Source organism: Bombus bifarius, unplaced genomic scaffold (genome assembly GCF_011952205.1).
Source record: "Bombus bifarius isolate JDL3187 unplaced genomic scaffold, Bbif_JDL3187 scf7180000007992, whole genome shotgun sequence".
Lineage (NCBI taxonomy): Eukaryota > Metazoa > Arthropoda > Insecta > Hymenoptera > Apidae > Bombus > Bombus bifarius.
Window position 1 is genome coordinate 1,908,647 of NW_022884373.1, and position 20,968 is coordinate 1,929,614.

Consider the following 20,968-nt stretch of genomic DNA (forward strand, 5'->3'; position numbering starts at 1 on the left):
GGAAGAACGAAGAGATGGTTGAAGAAAGAAAGAGACGAAGAAGGTTCAAAGAGCCGACAGTGGTTAAAGAGCCTTCTTCCTCTCTCCATCTCGACACGCACAAGTACAAGGCGCAACCTTTCGAGCTACCCAGAAGAGTATCATCCTTCTACCTTTCTCCCTCCTTCCATCTCGTCGCCCCTCTTCGCCGCTTTCCATCCTTATTTATCTCGCTACCTCGACTCTCCTCGTTCCTTACCCTGCTGGCAGAGCAAATTTATTTCACGTTCCTGCCTTTTCTGGACCTTTCACAATATTTGGCCGTGCTTTGGCATCCAGCACCGGTCACGGCGGGCACCGGTCACCAGAAGATACGGCTTTGAGCCCTCGGTGATGGATGGTTCGCTCTCCAGCCCGCCACGAATTGCTGCTTCTACTCTCATCCCATCTCTCTTCTGCTTACACATTCACCATCCTTCTTCATCCATCTAAGTTCGTTCCTCTTGCTCGCACCGTGAGCCCCTTGCCGGGCTCTTCTTCCCTCTGTAGAGGATGCTAGACCGCCGCTGATGGGGTCCAGGGCCGGTCAGTCCTAAGGTGTATACACGTGAAGTTCCTTGTCGTGATCGGTCGATCTACCTCGCCTCTACCTTGGAGGTTTCGGTTATCCGAGCTTAAGTCCCCAACCGAGATTCATTATGTTCGTCATCTTCGATCAAGGTTCTCCAACTTGTTACAAGTTACATTCACGAAGATCACACGCCACGCTTAGGTGTCAAATAGTTCAGTGACCGCGCGTGAATGGGAAATCGATCCATGCTGTTGGTAAACCGTTTGAGCTAACAGAGAGGGAGTAAATCGAGGTTAAACGCGGTCGAAGAAGGAAATGAATCGTGGAAGAATGGGCCCTCTGTTCGGCTATTGCAACAAGCCGTCCCTGGGTCCGTGGACCCGCAGCCCCGGGACCGTTCCACCGAGTTCGTGCAGGTATATAAATTCTGGTGCTATTATTGGGGTTTGTGCCTTCTCACAGAGCCCTCTGGGGCCCGCGGCGGTCCCTTTGAGCTACTCTTTCTACCTCTGTCGTTTTCCCCTTCGTCTTGCTCTTACACTGTCGTTTCTACTCTCGCTCTCTTTCTCTCTCTACCTTGCTGGCCCCCTCTCCTCTTGTAGACCTTATCCTACCACTACCTCCTTTCCTCTGTCTTCATCCTCCTCCTCCACCTCCACCTCCTTGGATCACCCTTTAACTCGCCCGCCCTACCCTTTTACGTACCCATTCTCCACCTCGCTGCCGATCCTTACACCGCCCCTGAGACTTGTTTGTTTTCCCTTCGCGTCGTCTTCCGTTTGCTAAACGCACCTTAAATTACGCGGCCGATGATAAATATTTGAGCCGTCCATTACGCGAAAGGGCCACTACGGACAGAGGTCCGAACCGGTGTTACCTTCTTCGAGCTGGCGCAGCTTCCTCCGTGGATCGTGTTACTTTGTAAAAGGGACACCCGGGACCCGGATAGCCCGCGATGGTGTCGTCACATGGAATTTTTTTTTTTTCCTCTCGTCTTTCTTCTTTTGTTTCATTGAGGATGATCGTGCAGTTTGTGGATTCAGTTGCGGTTACTTTTTGATGTTTGGTTTCTTCTAGATTTTGTTAGACACTATGTTCATTCATTGAACAATTGTTGTACACGAAACGCAATGTCGATCCTTATTGGCTTAAAGTAATTTTAGCCATGTCAAGAGAGAGTTTACAATTGAGAAAATAGCTCGAATAGACTAATGGCTTAGTAGTTTAGTATATGACAATTATTCTGCAAACTTGAAATTCGAGACATTAAAGTGAAATAGAGTTTTCTAACTTAATGTCGATTCTTATAAATTACCTATGACTCAACGATCAAAAAGGAAATTCCAATTGAAAAAGCGATCCGCGTAACAATTTAAATCACCATCTTTTGCGTAACCCAATGATGCTAACTGATGGTTAACTCCATATACGAAAGGGGATTTCAAATAAGAAATTATCCAAACAGTAATTCAAATAATTGCATTTAGCGTTCGATGGTAATGGTGGATCGAAATTATCCCGCGAATTTCAAACGTAGTGCATTATAACGAAACGTTTTCTAACTTAATTGAAATTCTTGCAGATTGGCCACAACCCAATGATGCAAACTGAGGGTTAGTTCCAACATCGAGAAAGAGATTTCAAACAATGATTTTATCTCGTCTGGCATACAATTGCATAGTAATCGTGGATCGAAATAATCCCGTGAAATTCGAATGTAAAGCGTCTTCTAATTTAATTTAAAATTTTGTAAACCAAAGGTTAAGCCCTCTTCCAGACAGAATAGTCCCGATAAAGGAACAATTCGTTCTCTTATCTAGCGTTCAACTAGCGTTCAATAGTGACCGCGGAACGAAATAATGCCGCGAAATTCAAATACAACGCGTCTTTGGAATGCGCGGCAACAGAGCGTTGGTGTTACTCGCGTCTTGATAGCGCACTTTTATTTCCGCCACTGTAGCCGCCACAAAAGTCAAAGTGCCTCGTAACAGGATTATGAAATGTTCCGGAGTAGCGTTCCACGGATGTTTACAACTATCGCGAATACTCGTTACCTTTTATTGCCGGCGGGTTTCAGCGATTCTGGCATCGGCTTCGTTAACGAGCGACGTTTATGCTTTCATTCGGCCGTAATTCTACCCCCTCGTGTCTCTCCCTACGATTCGTTGTACATATGCCTACACGTCATAACGCCGACTACATATTGGTTTTCCATAGGTCATTCATGCCGATTCATTCTCACGCTTTCCAGGCGAATCCTATTAATACAAGCGTGTCTGCCGATTCTTCGACACGAAAGCGTGTTTGTGAGTTTGATGGGTTCTTGGTTACGTGGTTCGTCGAAGGGGTTTGTTTGGCGAACACCGTCTTTATCTACGCAGGTCAGCCACACTAATCTCTGGTCAGTCTGTTGTCTTCGCCTTTGCTTGCTCCAACAGTTGCTGGTGTTGTTACTATTGTTAGAGGATCTTTTCAGGTTGTTTCTCGATGCTTATGAATGTTTTAGTTTCTGGAAAGCATACCGTATGAAGATTCTGTTGTCTGGTCACGTTTCTAGTTTATAGGGTGATTTTTCGACAGAAGGATTTTTTAATGGCATTTACATAGCATTGTCTCGAAGTTATTTAACGTACTCTTTCTGAGTTCTGAGTGTGGTTCGAGTTTCGAAAAAAATTGAGTGAAAGTTATACGAAGCAAAATCTGTATCCTCATTCCATATTGAGAAATTAAGCTGTAAATATCGTTATTTTCAGTAGCTCGAGCAACATATCGGTAATGCGAAGAATTCGTACAATTCGATAGAAAGCCTCGTACGCAGAAATGTTAAAAATTTTGTCCGACATGTGTAGCTACATGCTGTAAAGTCTAAGAGCAATTGACTATATCGTTCACTGACTTCTAAAGAAGATTCTTTCTGTTTGAAAATTTCCTCTCATATTCTTCTTCGAATAGTACACGTTCTACAGAATATAATTCCTTTTGGCGCTTGCGTTATCAGAGAAACTATTATTCTTTAATATTCATCGCATTGCGACAAATTTTTCAAAATCGGTTCACAATAAATCATAGTTGTATAACTACATATTTTCGAAAGAAAAATTTTTAATCGCTTATCCGGTGTCGTAAGGTTTTACATGGATGAATTTCTCATATAGAAACTTAATTATTTCCTAATTTATAACTATATAATAGGCTGTTACTTTCTATTTAATTCTTACGAAATTTTCATTTTCTCTTCTCGCACAAATTTTCCCCAAAACGGCGATTTTTAGGTCCCTCAAATCCTCATCTGTTCCAGTCCAAACTAAACAACTCAAACATCATCGTGCTACTAAAATATATCCCTTCTTCGAGCTACTTCAAAAAATCTCTCTGATTCATGTAACATTAAAATTACCGATCGTTAATAACTAAACAAAAATTAACGTTACTAAAAACATTCGCGTATCCAGTAGTTGCAGAAACGAGAAATTTGATATCAGATCAGTTTCATTAATCTGCTGTTTCTAGTATTAATACAATCATTACATAAGAATCACGAGAGAAAAGTTCTAGCCCAGGCGTATCCAAATACAACTATCTCGATTATCTCTATCTCATTTCCCAAAGGAAGGGAAGGGAAGTATTTTCCTGGTAGACGGCGTAAATTCCCTGTTATTATTGACGATTCCAAGGATTTTGTATATACCGTGTAAATTCGGGTATGTCAATGATAGATTGCCGCTGGAACGACTTTGGTGGGGCGGCCAGTTATTCACAAAAGATGTTTATTATCAGTAAACCGAACACTTTGGTAGGCCGTGGCTCGTCCCTCTCCTCCTCGTCCTTCGCTAGACTTCGACTTTCATATCAGTTGGCTCATAGCTGTGGCTGGTGACGTTCCACCCGTGGTTCGCGTTTCTCGTCACAAAATTCTTCACGTTCGAGTGCGGTTATCGTCGCGATCGTATCAGGTATATAGTACGTGCTGTTCCACGTTGCGTAGCGCGAGATTCGATACCTGCACGATATTTAGTCACCGGTATTTTTTTTTTTCGCTTTCTCCGTTTTCTATTTTCCGCTGTTGTTTTCTTCAATTGATATAAATCGAGTGTTTGTTCGTTGGCAATTTGGGAGCAGTGATTATCGACGCATTAACAATCGGCCAACGTATTCTTATTTTTATCCTAGTTACATAGTTCACGTAGATTAATTTATCAGTGACTCCGAGGAAAGCCGAGGGATTTTCCTATATTTATTTTAACCAATAATAATTAATTGTCGCTTCAAATTTTTGTTCGTTCCTTAATTATTTATACGAAACATCATAATCTTCTCGTTTTAAATCTCGATGAAGTAACGACAAAATATTCTGGAATATATATACAATCGTTTCTATCGTTTTATTTACGTTTGGTACATCGTTTCTTTTTCAATTTTGGAGCAGATACATGCAATAATCATCTGGAGATTTCTGACTGTACGAGTGTATGCGTAGGAAGCTCTAATTATTGTCAACGTATGGATGCATATCGTTGTTCGAAGTTAAAATGTTAATGCACATTTGAGACGTTGTTTTTGGTGTTTAACACGTTCACTGTGTATGTCTCGGGTGAGAGACGGCAGGCAATCGACTCGAGCGCGGTACACGCGTTAAAAGTCACGAAATTTTGAAGCCTTCATATTGTAATAATTTATATACCTAAAGAATAAATATATAGAAAGTTTCATTTTAGAAATAGAAATAGTTCTTGCACAAAAATTGTTTGTTATATAGTATTATTCTCGTAGCAATCTTCATCGTGATTTCATTTATTTCATTTTTATAAAATAATATGAAAAACCGTAAAATTTTATGAACGCAAGTAAAGAAAGAACGCGTCTTAAAGACGAAAATCTGAAGTTTTAATTTTAACGTTTTACACGTGACGGTTATTGTTGACAAAATAAATTAATAAAAATGTTATTATTTGATACCAGCACGTTTAAGAAAAATATTAATTTTACAAAGACGTCATTGAATCATACCTGCCGTGATTGTTGGAATTTCGTGCGTCGGTACTACGGCGAGTATGCATATTTTAGAAATACTTGAAAGAAAAGTTGGTCTTAAGAAAGTGTTACATTGTGTAACGCACGAATGCATGACAGATGTTCGGTTACTCACACAGCCTACAAATATCCGTTATTGTGAACTTCATTATTCTCTCGATCTTCCTAAAATTACCCCGTTCTTTTTACAAAATGTAAACCGATTGAAATCAGTGTCGCTTCTTAAATATCTCGAATTATATTTTAATAGGACACTTTCTTTTAATTATTCTTGACCAGCTACTCTATACGTAATAGATTTCGATAACTTTATTTTTACTGTACATTTTAATAAATATCGCATAAATCGATTTATTGTATATGTGAGCAGACTGGTCAATAACGTGCGAAGAAAGCAAAGGAAACAGGAAATGTCTTTAAATTAATTCCTAGAGTTGCATTTAATTTTCCAAGAACGCGAATAACATTCCATCACATTAAAAAGACCAAGATTTTACGAAGATCATTTTCCAAACTCCATCAACAAACCTCACGATTTTCCTCGAAAAGAAAGAAAAAAGAAGGAAAAGAAAAATGGAGAAAAACGCGAATAACCTCGCGCAATTCAAGGTGGATCAGCTCGCGGCGTGATTATCTGTGCCGAAGAGCCGATAACCGTAGCGCCACTTATAACCGAAGATCGATCACTTCCTTTCACAGTTCGATCGTATGTTCCAAGTGTACACCGTCCTTGAATTCGTTCCATCTACAATAACAACACACGTTTTCAAACTTCATTAAAACAGAAACGACGATCTATCCGATCTGTATAACCGTGACACACGAGTAGAAGCTTGATTGCAGGCGGAAGATGGACGAAGAATCGAAGAGGTTGTTCGTCACCAGGAATTCGGGGAATCGAGGAGCGTCGCGTTTAATAAGATCCCGGGAGTCTGCCGACACGGCGTAGGAATGTGACAAAAGTGGTAATCGGGCGAAGCGACGAAGTACAAGCCAGCTGGAACAAGCGGCATGAGGAAAGAAGAAGTAAGATCGAGAAAAAAAGAAAATAAGAATGAAACATCGAAAATTGTAAAGAAGAGCGAAACTTGACGAAGAAGTGAAGGTCACAGCCCACCCTACGTCTCGAGATGTACACGCTGCCGCCTCGGGGGTAGAGAAGACACGGTCATTGAGAATCTTGGCGCAACGCGCGGTACTTTCTTGGAGCGTAAAGTCCCCCTCCGAGAAGGCGAGAGAGGGAACCTTTTGGAGGAGAGAAGGAGAGGCGAGTAACAAGGTAGAACGTTGTTGCGACGACAACGACGACAACCAAAAGGACGAAAAGGAAGGATCAATCGAACGCGAAGAGGGGCAAAAGAGGAGATCGGTACGTAAAAGGAAGAGGGACAGGCTGCGTGGCAAAGAAGCCGAAGAAACGGAAAGATTCGAAGGAGGAAGGAGCAACGTTGGCGAATAAAGAGCGAGAGGAAGAGAGGCGAACAAGTAAGAGAGAAGATAGGCTACGATCAAACCGAATCGAACGAGGAGAAAGTTGAAAAGACTCTCTTACTCTCTCCTCCTTCTTACCCTCTCTTTTTATATATTCCTGTCTTTGTTTAATCAATTCGATCTCTGTCCAGCGTGGTGCACCTGTCTTCGTTTACCTCGCGCACGCCCCGCCCCGACCAATCCAGACTCTTGGGACCTAGTGACGTCGCTAACGCGCACTACAAGGCCCTGTCGTGGTGGGGCCAGTATCATCTCCCCACTACCTGGAAGATCGGAGGCCGTGAGAGCCCCACGGGGGCCAGCAGCTAGCTGCAACCAGCGCCAGCGGCCCGGCCGGCCGTTGGCCACCTTGGTGGGGGCAGGAAGAGGGGCACCCTGCTGCCCAAGAACAGACCGAAGGAACAACGCAAGGGTACCTACTGAAACCCATCCCGCATTTCCCACCACTGACTCGTCCGGAAAACGTGCGCCACAGAGCTTCCGGACTACTCGGATATCGAGTTCAGTCAAGTGAGTCAGATCGATCGGGTACACTGGCAAAGAGTTCGACATCTCGGACCGCTATCGTATCGAAGGAAAGTTTCATCTCTGTTTGTCGTCGGTTTTGCGCGTTCCATTCAATTGCGCGTGGTTTGATCTTGGAGAGCGTGGTTCGATCTTGGAGAACGTAGTTTGAGAAATTTTCTTTCTCACGAGGGTGTGTGGTGTTACGGTTAGCCGATTAAGCAGCATAGCAATGGCTCCTGTTGATTTCTGATGTACGATGAAAACACTTGACACTAAAGCAAGCTTGGAGTATATCGTCGCATTATCGCTGACGCGTGATAGTTAACGCGCACCACCCACAGGTGGACATCGAGCCTTCGTTGACTAGCGATAGCATACACGAACCAATGTCACAACCACCGATAGAAGGGATAAAAAGAGAAAGGGAAGTCGAACAGTGAGAGAGGATCTCCCCCTGGAGGCTCTCGTGCAGTGGCTCTCGTTTATAGTTTCTTATCGCGGCGATCGATTACCATCGACGTGTAATAATCCTTCGTAATCCTAGTGGATTATTTTGGCTCTCGCGTGTGGTGATTAGACGCAGCTACGACGGTCACAACGGTGATAAGAGTGCGTGCAGGGGAGGTGTGTGATGCCCTGGTTATGGTTAAGCGTGAGTGAGGTCAGTGGCAAGAGGAGGAGAAGAAGGACCGGCAGCTCGTCAAACGCGTCGTCCTCGTCGTCGTTGTCTAGGTCGTCGTCGTCGTTCTGTCAGCCGTGGAGGAGGAGGATACCCGGCGGCGGTGGTGGTGGCGAGGACTCGGTGGTACCGTCGACGTGCTCGACAAACACGAGCGCAGCAGGGTCCGCGAGGTGCACGAGGTACCAGTGACCGAACAGGGTCGTCCTCGAGGCAGAGCCACGTGATTATGGTGCACCATCATCATCGTCGTCGCGGCCTTCAGGCGAGCAATCATTGCACGATTAGGAGGCGAGGAACGACACCCTCGCTGCTCCAGGTGTTCCTGATGATACTGTGCCTTTGGCTACCGCTGCTGGACAACGGTGGCCTCGTTCTGGCTTGTGGACCGGGCAGGGGCGGTGGACGACGTCCTGGTCTAAGGAAACTCACGCCTCTGGTGTTCAAGCAGCATGTGCCGAACGTTAGCGAGAACACGCTGCCGGCCAGCGGGATCAGCGAGGGTCGCGTGTCCAGGCACGATTCCAGGTTCCGGGATCTCGTGCCCAACTACAACGCAGACATCATCTTCAAGGATGAAGAGGGCACCGGAGCCGATCGGCTGATGACACAGGTGAACAAACGTTCTCAAACATTGATTAATCTTCGTTTGAGGAATGCTGGCTCATTTTTATCGCGAACGTCTGATGTTTACTTTACAACGCTAAGGCAAAGAGCCGAATGAAAAGACTTCTTATGCAATAATAGAATCTAGTTGAACAGTAAAAGATTATCGTAGAACTCTGTTTATAGAATCTACCGAGGGACGAGTTTACGTAACTGGAGTTCATTGATTTTGCATAATACCAGTGATTTTTCTTTCGTATAATGGCAGTTGACGTTCGAGTAAACGGAGACAACGAGCAAAAGTTCATCCAATTGGGCATTAAAATTTGATTTCTATAAATGGAGTATGGATAAACGGACTTGTATAATTCGATAAAATAGTCATACGTAAATGTAGCTCGCAAAGCCAAGACGTGGAATATTTGTACGAGCCAAAATTGACCCAGCCATCGCCATCCGAAGGTTAATTGCTTGCTTGTCATGAGTGCTTCATATGTCTCGGTATATAACATAGCTTTTAATCCCTGTTTGGGAGAGGATGGTGTTACGCGTTTTAATACGAAGCGCAGGAGACGCGATGGATGAACATGTTCTCACGCGGCCTCGTGGTTGATCGGTACTGTCTACGGTAAACAAACTTTGGGAGCTCCCTTTGGTTTAAGAATGCATTTGGGAGATGGTAACAATGTAAATATGGTTGAGTATAATTTTATCTGTGACAAATATTGGTACTGGTGAGGGAGAACGTTTTCAGGGGAGCTAAAGTACTCGAACGTTCTGTTTCTACTACCTTTTCACCAACCGTGAACATGGCTGCTCCTGTTTCATTCTTAAAAACACATCTCTTTTCTTCCAAATTCATTCGATTCTTCTCGGTTTTAACACGTACAACATTTATTTCTATTATAAATAAATTGATAAATGCAGTAGAATTTCCAATATAGATATTTTATTAATTATATTCGTCCAAATTAAAGAAGAGATTTTGGAATTGCCTTGAGAGGTACGAGCCTCAGTTCAGATGAAATGTCAAACGTGACTCTGACTATAAAAGGTCAAGAATAATTGATAAACTGTGTTAAAGACTGTATCCGTAGACAGTACCTAAACCAACCCCTACGAATCTTCTTATTCTCTCGCGAGAAACAATATCTAAAGACTATCAATACGTACCAACTAAAATACATCAGCGATTAGTTCTTCAAATGAGTAATCTTGAAATCGTTGATCGCTTCTTATTAGAGCTACGTATAAAATTGAACAGGTCAGTGACGAGACCTATAGCAATCCAAACACTGTTTATCCTACCGTGCTCTCTTGGTTAGCGAGAGAAACGAGCCGTGAACGTTACGACAACTCGATAACCGTGTCCGGAAGATTCGTCGTTTCTGGTCGAGGGCGTTTTCGCCGCGGCGATCGCCGATAATATGTGTCGTATGTCAGACAGCGATAAAGATTGTCCTTGAAGGAGCCCGTCGGTGAATCGTGACGCGTCCGAGAGTTTGAAGCGTCGGTATCGTCGTTCCTATCGACCTGTAGATTTGGTTCGGCCACTGCCGATAGCGAATACTCGCGAGAAAACGACGCTGTATACTCTTTCGATCGCGTTGCTTCACGTAGGAGTAGGGAACTCACCTAGAGGATTATAGAAAGAAGTGCAGTCAGTGACCTTTACGCCTCGAATCCGATAATAGTTGGCTGATTCACGCGCGAATAGGAACGTGGCGTGTTTCGCGTCGAGAAATTTGGTTATTCAGTGAAATGATGTATGGCGGGTTTGGTTATGAATCGTCGAGGCGGTATGATGCCCCGTGGGGACGCAACAGCGGATTTCAAAGGAAATATGAATCGGGAATCGGTGATTGATTGCGTTTGTTTTATGGTCAAAAGGATGGAAAATATGTTTTCTATATTTTCACCGCCAATGCATCGCCTGCGAGGTTGCTATTAATGGATTTCATGGGATATATCGTGGATCCGCAATCCTCGATTCTATTCGTTCCATTGTTGAAATGATGATAAATGGTGTTTTTTCAATTTTCTCTTGTGAATATATGCCTCACACTCACATACGTCCAAACTGGAATCCTGTCAATATTTGACACGATTAGTTTGATATCGGTATTAATTTTTTAATCCTAGAAATTACGATGTGTTGTCCGTGAAACGTAGAATTGATTACAAAAATTTAGGCGTCGAATTTTCTTCGCCAAATCTTTGGTCACCAAATATTCAGTTATTTCTAGAATTTAATACTGGTTGAAGCTATTATTAACGATAGATCTCTGATAAAAGAGTTTTGATTAGTTAGATCGGATACTGCTGGATTTCAGATATTCACGATGATATAGGTATATGCACCTAGTAATAAATGGCTTTTTATATAATACGTTAAAAAACGAAGGATCCTTGAGTAAAGATATTATCAGGTACATTCAGGTATATCTCGATTAATTATAGCAAATGATAAATTAATTTAGCGATACAACCTTATGCTCACGTTCACATTCCAATGAGTATTTTTGTTGTCTTTCGTTTAAGAGACTCATATTTTCATTAAATTTAACATTTTTAATTTGACTAAATTTCATTCACGAATAGATATACTTTACACTATGGAATTATTTTTGTGACTGATTATCAACGATTAGTATTACTAAATCGATGTATTTTCTGGCGTAAGATATCAATTGTTTGTTTTATTATTAGGTAGACTATTGCCAATTATTTATTAAATAAGAATTCTAGAATTTCAATCACGTTTTTCACGACTTCAGTTCATAAAGTAGATCGTTTAAGCATTAATTTACAACATAGAATATGTATTCACAATTAACGGATTATCTTATGAAATAGGAAAAGTTCTATGTTAAACGCAAATATTTGAAGTTTTAAAATATGGCATAAGGGCCGTGAATTGCTATTTAATCGCGGCGTTCTTCGTAAAAAGCGGCTGAAAAAAGGCAAACGTATCAAATCGTTCGTGGTCGAGCAGTAGTTCTTGCAATTTCACCTTAATGGATTTATTCTGCTGGCTTTATCCAATAGAGAAAATGGTTTTATTCCAATAATAGCTCGACGTTCCACCGAGTTATCAACTCGTGAACACAAATCCGTAAATGATGGAATCAAATCTCTCAATATATACAGTTTTACATTTCAATATGAAAGAAATAATTATTGAACCGCAAATTTTTACGCGATTGAATATTTCTACAGAAACAGACGAAGAATTGAAATTGGAGTACAAATATGTTTCAAGAACGTTTATTAAATAAACTATAAATGTAGAACATCCATGAAACTTTTATTTCGAGTAATGATCACGAAACGGAGTAAATTGAATTTCAACAGAGATTTTTGATATCTGTACAGATGTTATGAATGATAAATATTGGTCTATTAATCATCGTACTAAATATTACATAAATTTCAGCAGCTGTTTCGCTACAAGACACAACGAAATGGGATAACAAACTTTCACAATCTAGATTTCTATGTTGATTTAACTATTTTTACTTTCTCGGTATCATTATCGGAAAATAGTCTGTTTAAACAGAATTCAGTAATCAAACAACGTGCGTAATCTAAATGTACATTCATATCTTTAACTTTAAGAAACTAATTTATTATTTCTAGCTAATCCATTACTAGACAATGCTCGCAAGGCTCGTAATTTGCAATCCTTTTTCTCTTTTTCCACGGCACTTTACGAGTGGATCTTGCTAAAATTAGAATGTTAGAACATGCATGGGATATCAAGGATCCTCGATTCCCCGAGGAGATTGATTGCGTTTCTCGTTTAAAGTACAGGCTGACGGCCGCGTTAACCGCAGCAACGCGTGTTATTACTTCAACGCGTGTCACCGTGCACCACGGCCGTATGACAAATTAGCTACTGCACGTCGTTAAACGTCGGCAGGTGATTCACGCGAAACGCTATCCACCCGATAAGACTGCCTCGATCGTTCTTGAATACATTTCACGTGCACACAGGACCGATACTCGTTGAAACTCGAATTACGTCCTAGAATTTCATGCCAACCTGCCTTCTGTGTATGCAATTCTATGTGCACGTGTTCTTCTGTCTGGTTTTTGATTAATTGCGAATTTTCCCTGCGTCCTTTTGCTCAATTCTCTGGTTTGTCCGTAGAGCGTCTTTCTGGTTTTTACTATTTACTTTTTAGATGATACGAAGGCATAAGGCATAGAGGGAAAGACGATAAGCAGATTGCGGATTTTTATAAAAGAAGAAATTAAACGGAGATTCGTCTTACTCGTTAAAAATGACAAGAAATATTTCGCTTTGGATATTTTATATTTTTGCACATTACAACGAATTCTGTGCATTTTCGCGCCCTGAAATTTTGTAGAAACGCACAAGAATCCTACACATTCTAATAAGTCGCGTTTTATTTTTTTGGTTCTCATTTTAGCGAGTAATTTTAAAAGCCAATACTTTGTTAAGCGTTTAAATATTTCCAAAACTGTCTCTTTATCAAGTTTGGCTATGGGTTTCTGTTAAAAAATATTGAATTTCTCTTTCAAGAGTATATTGATTATTATATTCAATAGAGTTATTAAAATTGTACTTTAACGTCGGAAACGATACCTCCAAAATCTTTCTTGGATCGAAGCAACAAACGGAAAAACAGAGCAACTATTGATTTTTCCATTCCCAGCACTTCGCGCTATAATTCAGTAGCGTATCTCTCCTATCGAAAGACTTCTTCAGTTTCAGGAGGATACGATAGAATTATTGACATGTCTGATCGCTTATTTCCACTGTACTTTAAAGTTTGCCTTAAAAGTTCTTTTATTGGCCACGACGGGAGTAAAGTTAGGATAATAAACATTCAAGGACCAAGAACAAGTATCTAGAAAGGAAAAAAGACACTGGGAAATTGTTCGATCTTCTTCCACCTGCGTCACGTTTCGTGATCGTTCGTATGTTTATTTCTCAGTCCATGGTGGTTCCATTAGTGCTTTATTCATGCAGTTTTTATCGGTGTTTGCCTTCCACTTGGCGCCCCCGCGAAGCGTGAAACGATTCTCCTAACTCTGGGCCTGTTGTATTCCAATTTGTAAGTCCCACGTTTCGTGGCGCGGCGAACAAAAGAGCGGCTCGGCGCCGGTTTCCGCTCGTAAAGCATCCCCGTCGTTCGAACGTCGTCGACAGGCCGCGTGTTTCGCGTGTTTACCCGCGTTTCTTCGCAAAATTCCCCGGCTGTTCGTTTTATCGGCGCGATGAACGTTGAACAGGCGCCGAATCTATCGCGACTCCCGATTTCACTCGTACAAATATTGCTTCAAGACCGGATAAAGGTCGACTTTAGAAAATAAACCTCTTTACGCGTAAGTTCGTCGTGCAGTTTTCAGGCTAATCTACGTCGCTCGAATATTCTGGACGATATCTGTAGCTGGGATAAGTAACATCGTAGTAGTGGAGTTGTCGTTTTTCAATATTCTTCTCAAGCATGCTTCTCCTTTCCTTCCTCGTTGATAGTTTAAAATTGTATCAATTGCTGTGATGGGTTATCAGACGTACAATTGAAATTGAAGTTGAGCTTCACAATTTTTGAGAATGATCGGTGTTTGTTTTAAAGATCTGAACAGCCAGAACGACCGATTAAAATCTTTTAAGGTACGTTTTATTGTATCTAAAACAAGCAAAGTAATGCATTCCTTACCGAAAGATTAGATCTTTAGTGGGCAATAAAATGAATCTCCATTTAGGTTTCGTTTCTTTAACATTCTATTCGATATTGATATGGTACTATCGTTAGTTATATTCAAATATAACGAGCACGATATAAAATATATCAGTAATACACGATAAATAGGAAGATAGTAATATGACAATAATAAGAAAACGGATAACAATATGTATCTATTTTATACATTAGAAAAATCCTAAATCGCACGAAAATTATATTCTAACCCAAAGCGTTGTTTCAACCAGTCGACTATCACGTACGAAACGTGCAAAAGCGACGTTTTCACGAGCTATCGTTCAATTTACGAGAGAGGAAATCGTGATTTTCCGCTCGACAGACGCGTCGATTGATTTGCGGCGAGACTGTAAGTAGCTATGTATAGAAGTTGCCGGCAGATCGAACCGTGTTGTCCAGGCATCGATGTCTCCCGAGTGAAGGGATCCGTCGCTGAGTTGCCGGGGCCGCTCGTTAACGCCGTGTTTTGCGAGCATGAATCTCGTGTCAGACGAGAACACGCTTCTTGGTCGCGATCGTAAAATGACGGTATCCCGGCCAATTAGCTGGGTAGACCGACAAATTTAAGTACAACGAATAGCGAGACGTTCTTGCGATGTTCCTTCGACGTTCGTCCTGTCCAACTTGTCTTACGACGACGTGAAGTTGCAAAAATCGAACGTGTTTCATGACGATGCTGCTTTCTTTACGAACTTGACTACTGACTGATCTATTTTTGTAGATTTTTATATTTAGTCGTTTCCCAGTGATATTTTCCCTCTGTTATGCCATTTATATCGCTATTTTATCGAGCTATTAACGAGATTGTAATAATGTATATATATATATGTATACATCTGGTTTCATTAGTATTGGAACTTGACAAAGATCAGATGCAAAAAGTTTGAAAAATTATTCGGAACTTTTTAATCTCTTTATGGTTATTGGACCGTGTATGTTTACGTACGTATGGGAAATTTAATGCGTAATAAGCAACAATGAATATAATATTTCAAGCATAGTACTCGTCGTAGTATTTAGTAGATCAAGCAGAATCTCTGTTTAATTTTCATTTTTACAGTTACGCCGATAAAAATAGGAATTTGCATAAACGTGTAACATATAATACAAGTAAGAACGTCGTAAATAATTGGTGAAACATTCTGAAATTTTATCAACGCTGTAATGAGACACGACTGTCATGATTATACTGGTCATTTGAAACCAATCTGAGAATGTATATAGAAATTACAAGATACTTACTGCAAACTTATATTCATTAAAAAGTCGGTATACATCATAAATAGCTATCTTAAGGTACATAAGAAGTGCTAAATATGGTCTCGCTGAATATTAAGGCTTCTCAATGTAACGGATAATGACCGGCCGTTGAAAAATACTTTGGGATCTCCGTGAAATATATACTTGCACTAAGTGCCTTGTAAATTGTAATATATATTTTTATATTCGTTTCAAACTTGGCCAATATAGTCATGATAATCGAATCTTGTCACAGTGCCAATGAAATTTCAAGACGTTTCGCGTAATACAGCCAATATATTGGTAAAATGTCTCTACAAGCGTCTCGTTAACTCTGCGATCGTCTGTGTCTCAACCATATTAAACTACGTATCTTCCATCGTCGTTGTGCCGCGCCAAATTCAAACTATGCCCGTCTTCTTTTCGCGATCAACGACAAAGTGAATGTGGGGGTAACGAGAAACGTGGCAAAAACGGCACGCAAGAAACGAAGAGAGGAAACAGGGTAGGCCGGCAAATTGCTGGCAGCTCTCGTTCCCTCTTTTCGTCCTGTTCTTAGCTGTCCTGGTGATCGCGCGGCACTAGGAGCGCCGGTCGCGCGGAATAAATAGGGGAAAAAGCGCGTACCGTGCGCCGGCTCTAAGTGATTGTGGGTAGGTTTATGGCGGCCATAACCGGTGTTTGGTTTGGCGCGTTAAAGCTCCCCCAATTACGGCAAATAAACCTAATGGCCGTGCTACTCGTTCTCCTCTCTCCTGGTCTCTCTCGTCTCTAATTCTCCTTATTTCTCTCTCTCTCTCTCTCTCTCTCTCTCTTTCATCGGCCGATGAGCAGTAAATGCTTGGAGCGATTCCTCGATTTCTCGATATCGATCGGTCTGTCATCGAAATTGATCTTCCCGGCGCTGGTGAACGCGGTTTCGACGCACTTTTATCGAGCTCGCCGTGATAAATGAAACGATCGTACGATCGAAATTCAATATACACGGTGTCGTTTGTCAATTGTGTTGGTTAAACGAGCCGCAGTAACCAGTTAATTGTTATTGATATCGATTGATGTCGATGAACCGTAATTGAGATTTATTTCCTTGCGATATGTGAAAGAGTGGCTGGCTATCGAATTTGTCGTGTTTGTATTTTAAACGAGTGGTTTTGCGGATTCTATGGAGAATGCTTTAAATATTGAACGACGGTAATAAGTTGGAAGAATGTAGTAAAGAATTGAAATATAGGTTGATCAAGGAGAGGCTTCAAGTTGGTAGTAAAGTCGGATAGACATTTGTGAATGGGTGGGTATGTTTGTGTTTGGAATTTATATACGTATCCGATATCTGTGTTGGAGTACTCGAATACTCGCTCGAAGGCTTGAGAAATTTTACAGAAGTATTTTAGGGTATGAAAATTTCCATTGAATTAAAAGGAGACTAATGTTTCGTAGTAAAAAAACAGCGGTAAGATTTTAAGAAAACGCTACTATTTTTAGCTGTTATAATCTATCGTTAATTTAATCAATAATTATAAATTCTCTGAAGCTTTTTGATTTAGGGGTACATATATGTACTGTGAATATATTCAGAAAAAATTATACTTCGTTCTTTGCGATGGTGCGTTATTAGAATCATTTTATGGATCCGATTAATACGAGCGAAGTATAAAACTCGTTAGTGAAAGATAAGTTTTGTTAGCCTTTTTGTGGAAATTGACACGTTTTCTAGATAATCATAAATTTTGCAGATTCTAAATCCATTAACTCTCTTATAAATTAGAAATGAATAGCAGGTCGAAGCAATCCCGCGGCTAGACCACCATGTGGCTATGTTCAATAACCATATAACAGACTCATAATCATAAAATATAACTAGCCACCTAGTGTCCTGAATTACCGTGTACTGTGTCTTAAAAGTCCGGAGATGACCAAATTATCGAACTGTTCTTCAGACCTGATATTCGAAGATAGAAGTTACAAAAAAAAAAAAGATATTTTCCAGTTCCGAAAAATATTACCTATTACGTATACGTATATCCATTTCCTTTCCCTTTATATTACGCCCTTTTTGCAATTTCTTTTAGGTAATTTAAATTTATTGCAACATCGAATAGTGGCATTTGTCTTGTAACAGATAGTATTTTTGTCATTTTTACAATGATTCAGTGGAAAATTTATCGGCGAAAAGTGATACTATACGATGCAGACTATTATTTCTGAATAATGATCGGTGCTCAACTATTCAAGCACAACTGCGATTGTAGTTACACACATTGTACTTCACGCATGTAATCGACCTGATCGAAACGAGATAAGAAATAACACGCGAAAGCAAATCATAACTACAGTCGCCCCTGGTAATTCGCAATGAGCGTCTATTTTTCTAAATAAGCATCGATACTTTATTTCTAAAGACTGCAATACCATAGTGGTGCGCGAACACGTTATTCGAATAGTAGTAATAGTTGCATGATAGACCATTGTGTGTCAGCTAGATATCCGGAAAAAAATCTTGGAGCTCCTGTAATTTTTCAACAAGGCACGCTGTAAATGGCCATTATACGTCAATGGCCGTAATTTTATGACCCGTAATCGATACGATTGCAAAGAGATAAGCGATAGCATACCAGAGAAAATTGTGACTGTGAATAAAACTACTTGCTTTGAGTTAGAAGGCGTATCAAACTACAAACAATTGTCATACTGGTTGTAATAATTTTCCGTTGTTATTGATCGTTAATTTGTCAAAGTTACAAAAATACCAGGATATATTCCATATGCAGTATAGCAGAACTTTCAGTCTATATTTATATAACCGGGATCGGTTTAGGTAGGTAGGTGTCTCGGAAAAGTTTTCGACGTTTCGCAACTGTGAAACCTATGCTTGGGCGACCGTAATATAGTTCGATAATTGACATGATCGCGGGATAAGGAGTAAAACACGATCGTATATCATACGTAAATCCAGTCAATTGTAGCGGATTGTAATAAATATCTGCTATTTTGAAATAACCATTAGTATTGAACTTCCTAATCTGATTTGGAATATTAAAAATCGAAATTCACCTCGCGGAGCTTTGATGGAAGACCGGCGATTCAGATTTTTGAATCCTTCGTCCACAATTTATAATTTGCTCGTGCAGAATGGAAAATTATATTCTACGATCTATAGAAGCTATGTATGTATATACTTCACTTTGAGATATCCTATGTTTCATGTGTATTATAATTATAGTCTTTGGTAGTCAAGATATATGCAAGATAAAGAATAACACATAAGGATAAATCATGTTATAATGACTCGACACTACCGATAAGAACGATATAAAAATAGAAATTTATACAAGCGGGTAAATCATTCAATATCCAGTACTTCACCAAAGACCACTTCAAATACTTTGCTACGATAGTTCTCAAAATCCTCTGACAATTCTAAGATAGCTTTTATTTCGCAACGCGTTGTATTTCGCCAAGTATAATCGTACTTCCTATAGTAATTCGCATGATTGTGAGATAAAGAAGACCAGACGGGCCAGATCACGGTTACAGCAAGTTGCAGTGACTTGCACCGGGTGTCTAATGACGGGCAACGACCAACCAGGTAACCCGATAGGCGCACGTGGCGCTACGCGATATGTTTCTGACTCCAGGAGTGCTCGTCGACAACGTTATCGTTCTCGTCGAAGGATCGAGAAATGGTAGAGGCGTAATCAAGGTGAACCCTCATCAGAGAATCTGAAACTCGTCCTATTTTCGTTGGAAATTCGCTCCGACGTGTTAACGACAAATGGCGAATGCTGGTGATTACGATGATTTTGATCCATTTCCAAAGCTGTGGGATTGTATCATTGTTTCATTATATTACAACGTACAATTTGATGTTTGATAAGCAAATTTTATTAGCGCGAGGTGGGAAATTATATAGCTACGAATTTCGGTAAATAATTAAATATATTTGTCAGTCGTTATTGAGTTTTGACTGCAGAGCTTGTAAAAATTATGACATTACGAAAGGCGCTAGGTCGTAATATCCATATCCTGAAATTGTGAAAAAAGCAAAAGGGTTATAAGGTAACGAAAACGATGGAATTGTCAAAATCGTACTAAACAACGAAATGTATATTTCCTGAAGCAACTTTGAAGATGCATTTCTTTATTTCTTTCGACATTAACCCTTTGGCAATGAATGTCTGGTACCCAAATTTTATATAGAGCCAAAGAAAAATGTAAGACAAGAGATTGTTAATATTCTGACTCACAAGCTTAATTTATTATTATGTTTTAATAAACATTGTCTTTTTCAGTACGTGACATGTTATATAAATATGGCGTACTTACGTACTGTTCCAATATATTCTTCACCAAAGAATCCAAGTCAGATATCCTTCTTTGTAATTCGATATAAAGCAGCAATCAGGGTAGCAGAAAATAAACTACGTTACGTAAACATTAAAAAATGAATTGAGAAGTCTACAAAATTAGAACGATATCTTAGAAAGATTTTTGCATGTTCACGCAATTACCACCTGTTACTACTAACTGCGTTATCAGATGATTTTATAACATGATTTATACACGTATCGGATCACCTATTATTTAGATATCTGGTTTTTAAGAGTGTAATTCCATTGCTAACGATAGATAGATTAATGTCGTAAGTATCGATAAACTGGTTCCTGGTTGAAGTAAAATGTCAAACGATCGAACTCGGTGTTGTACAACTATGATGCACAGTCGTTGCTACGTTTCATACATTTCTTACTCAAAATGCCTTCATTTGTCACATATTTTCTCGTATCGTGCGTATTTATGCGCCCGTAAGTAACTCCTTCGTTCTGTTTATCTACACGATCTCCGTTCTTCGAGGTATAATTCTCCGGAATGAATCGTAAATTTCATCAAAACATCCACAATTAACCTTTACGAGTAACAGTACTTAAATCATCCCCGATGCCGCGGCTAAACGATTATGAATTCTAGGATTTAGATTAGAGAACTGCGAAATGGATAGCTCGTAGTAGGTACTTTGTAAACGATTATTTCTATTTAATAACATCGTAGCCATTGAGAATTTGTTGGACGTGGGAAGTTTATGACAGGCTTGTCCGCCAACTGCAAATTTCCCTAGAGCTTATTTTTCTAGCTGGA

General features: G+C 40.2%; 1 protein-coding gene across 2 annotated transcripts in view; it reads left to right on the forward strand.

Annotated features, from left to right (window-relative positions):
- The first annotated feature begins 4,254 nt into the window (after window positions 1–4,254).
- LOC117205703 (sonic hedgehog protein A) overlaps window positions 4,255–20,968 on the forward strand; it is an 84,704-nt gene continuing 67,990 nt past the window's right edge. The window contains exons 1-2 of one of the 2 annotated variants that reach the window (XM_033444382.1): window positions 4,255–4,503; window positions 6,281–8,871. In XM_033444382.1, the coding sequence (XP_033300273.1) occupies window positions 8,488–8,871 (384 nt within the window). In that variant the 5' untranslated portion in view covers window positions 4,255–4,503; window positions 6,281–8,487. Of the gene's footprint in view, window positions 4,504–6,110; window positions 8,872–20,968 lie in introns of those variants that run through there. The other variant, XM_033444383.1, reaches the window with a different exon arrangement.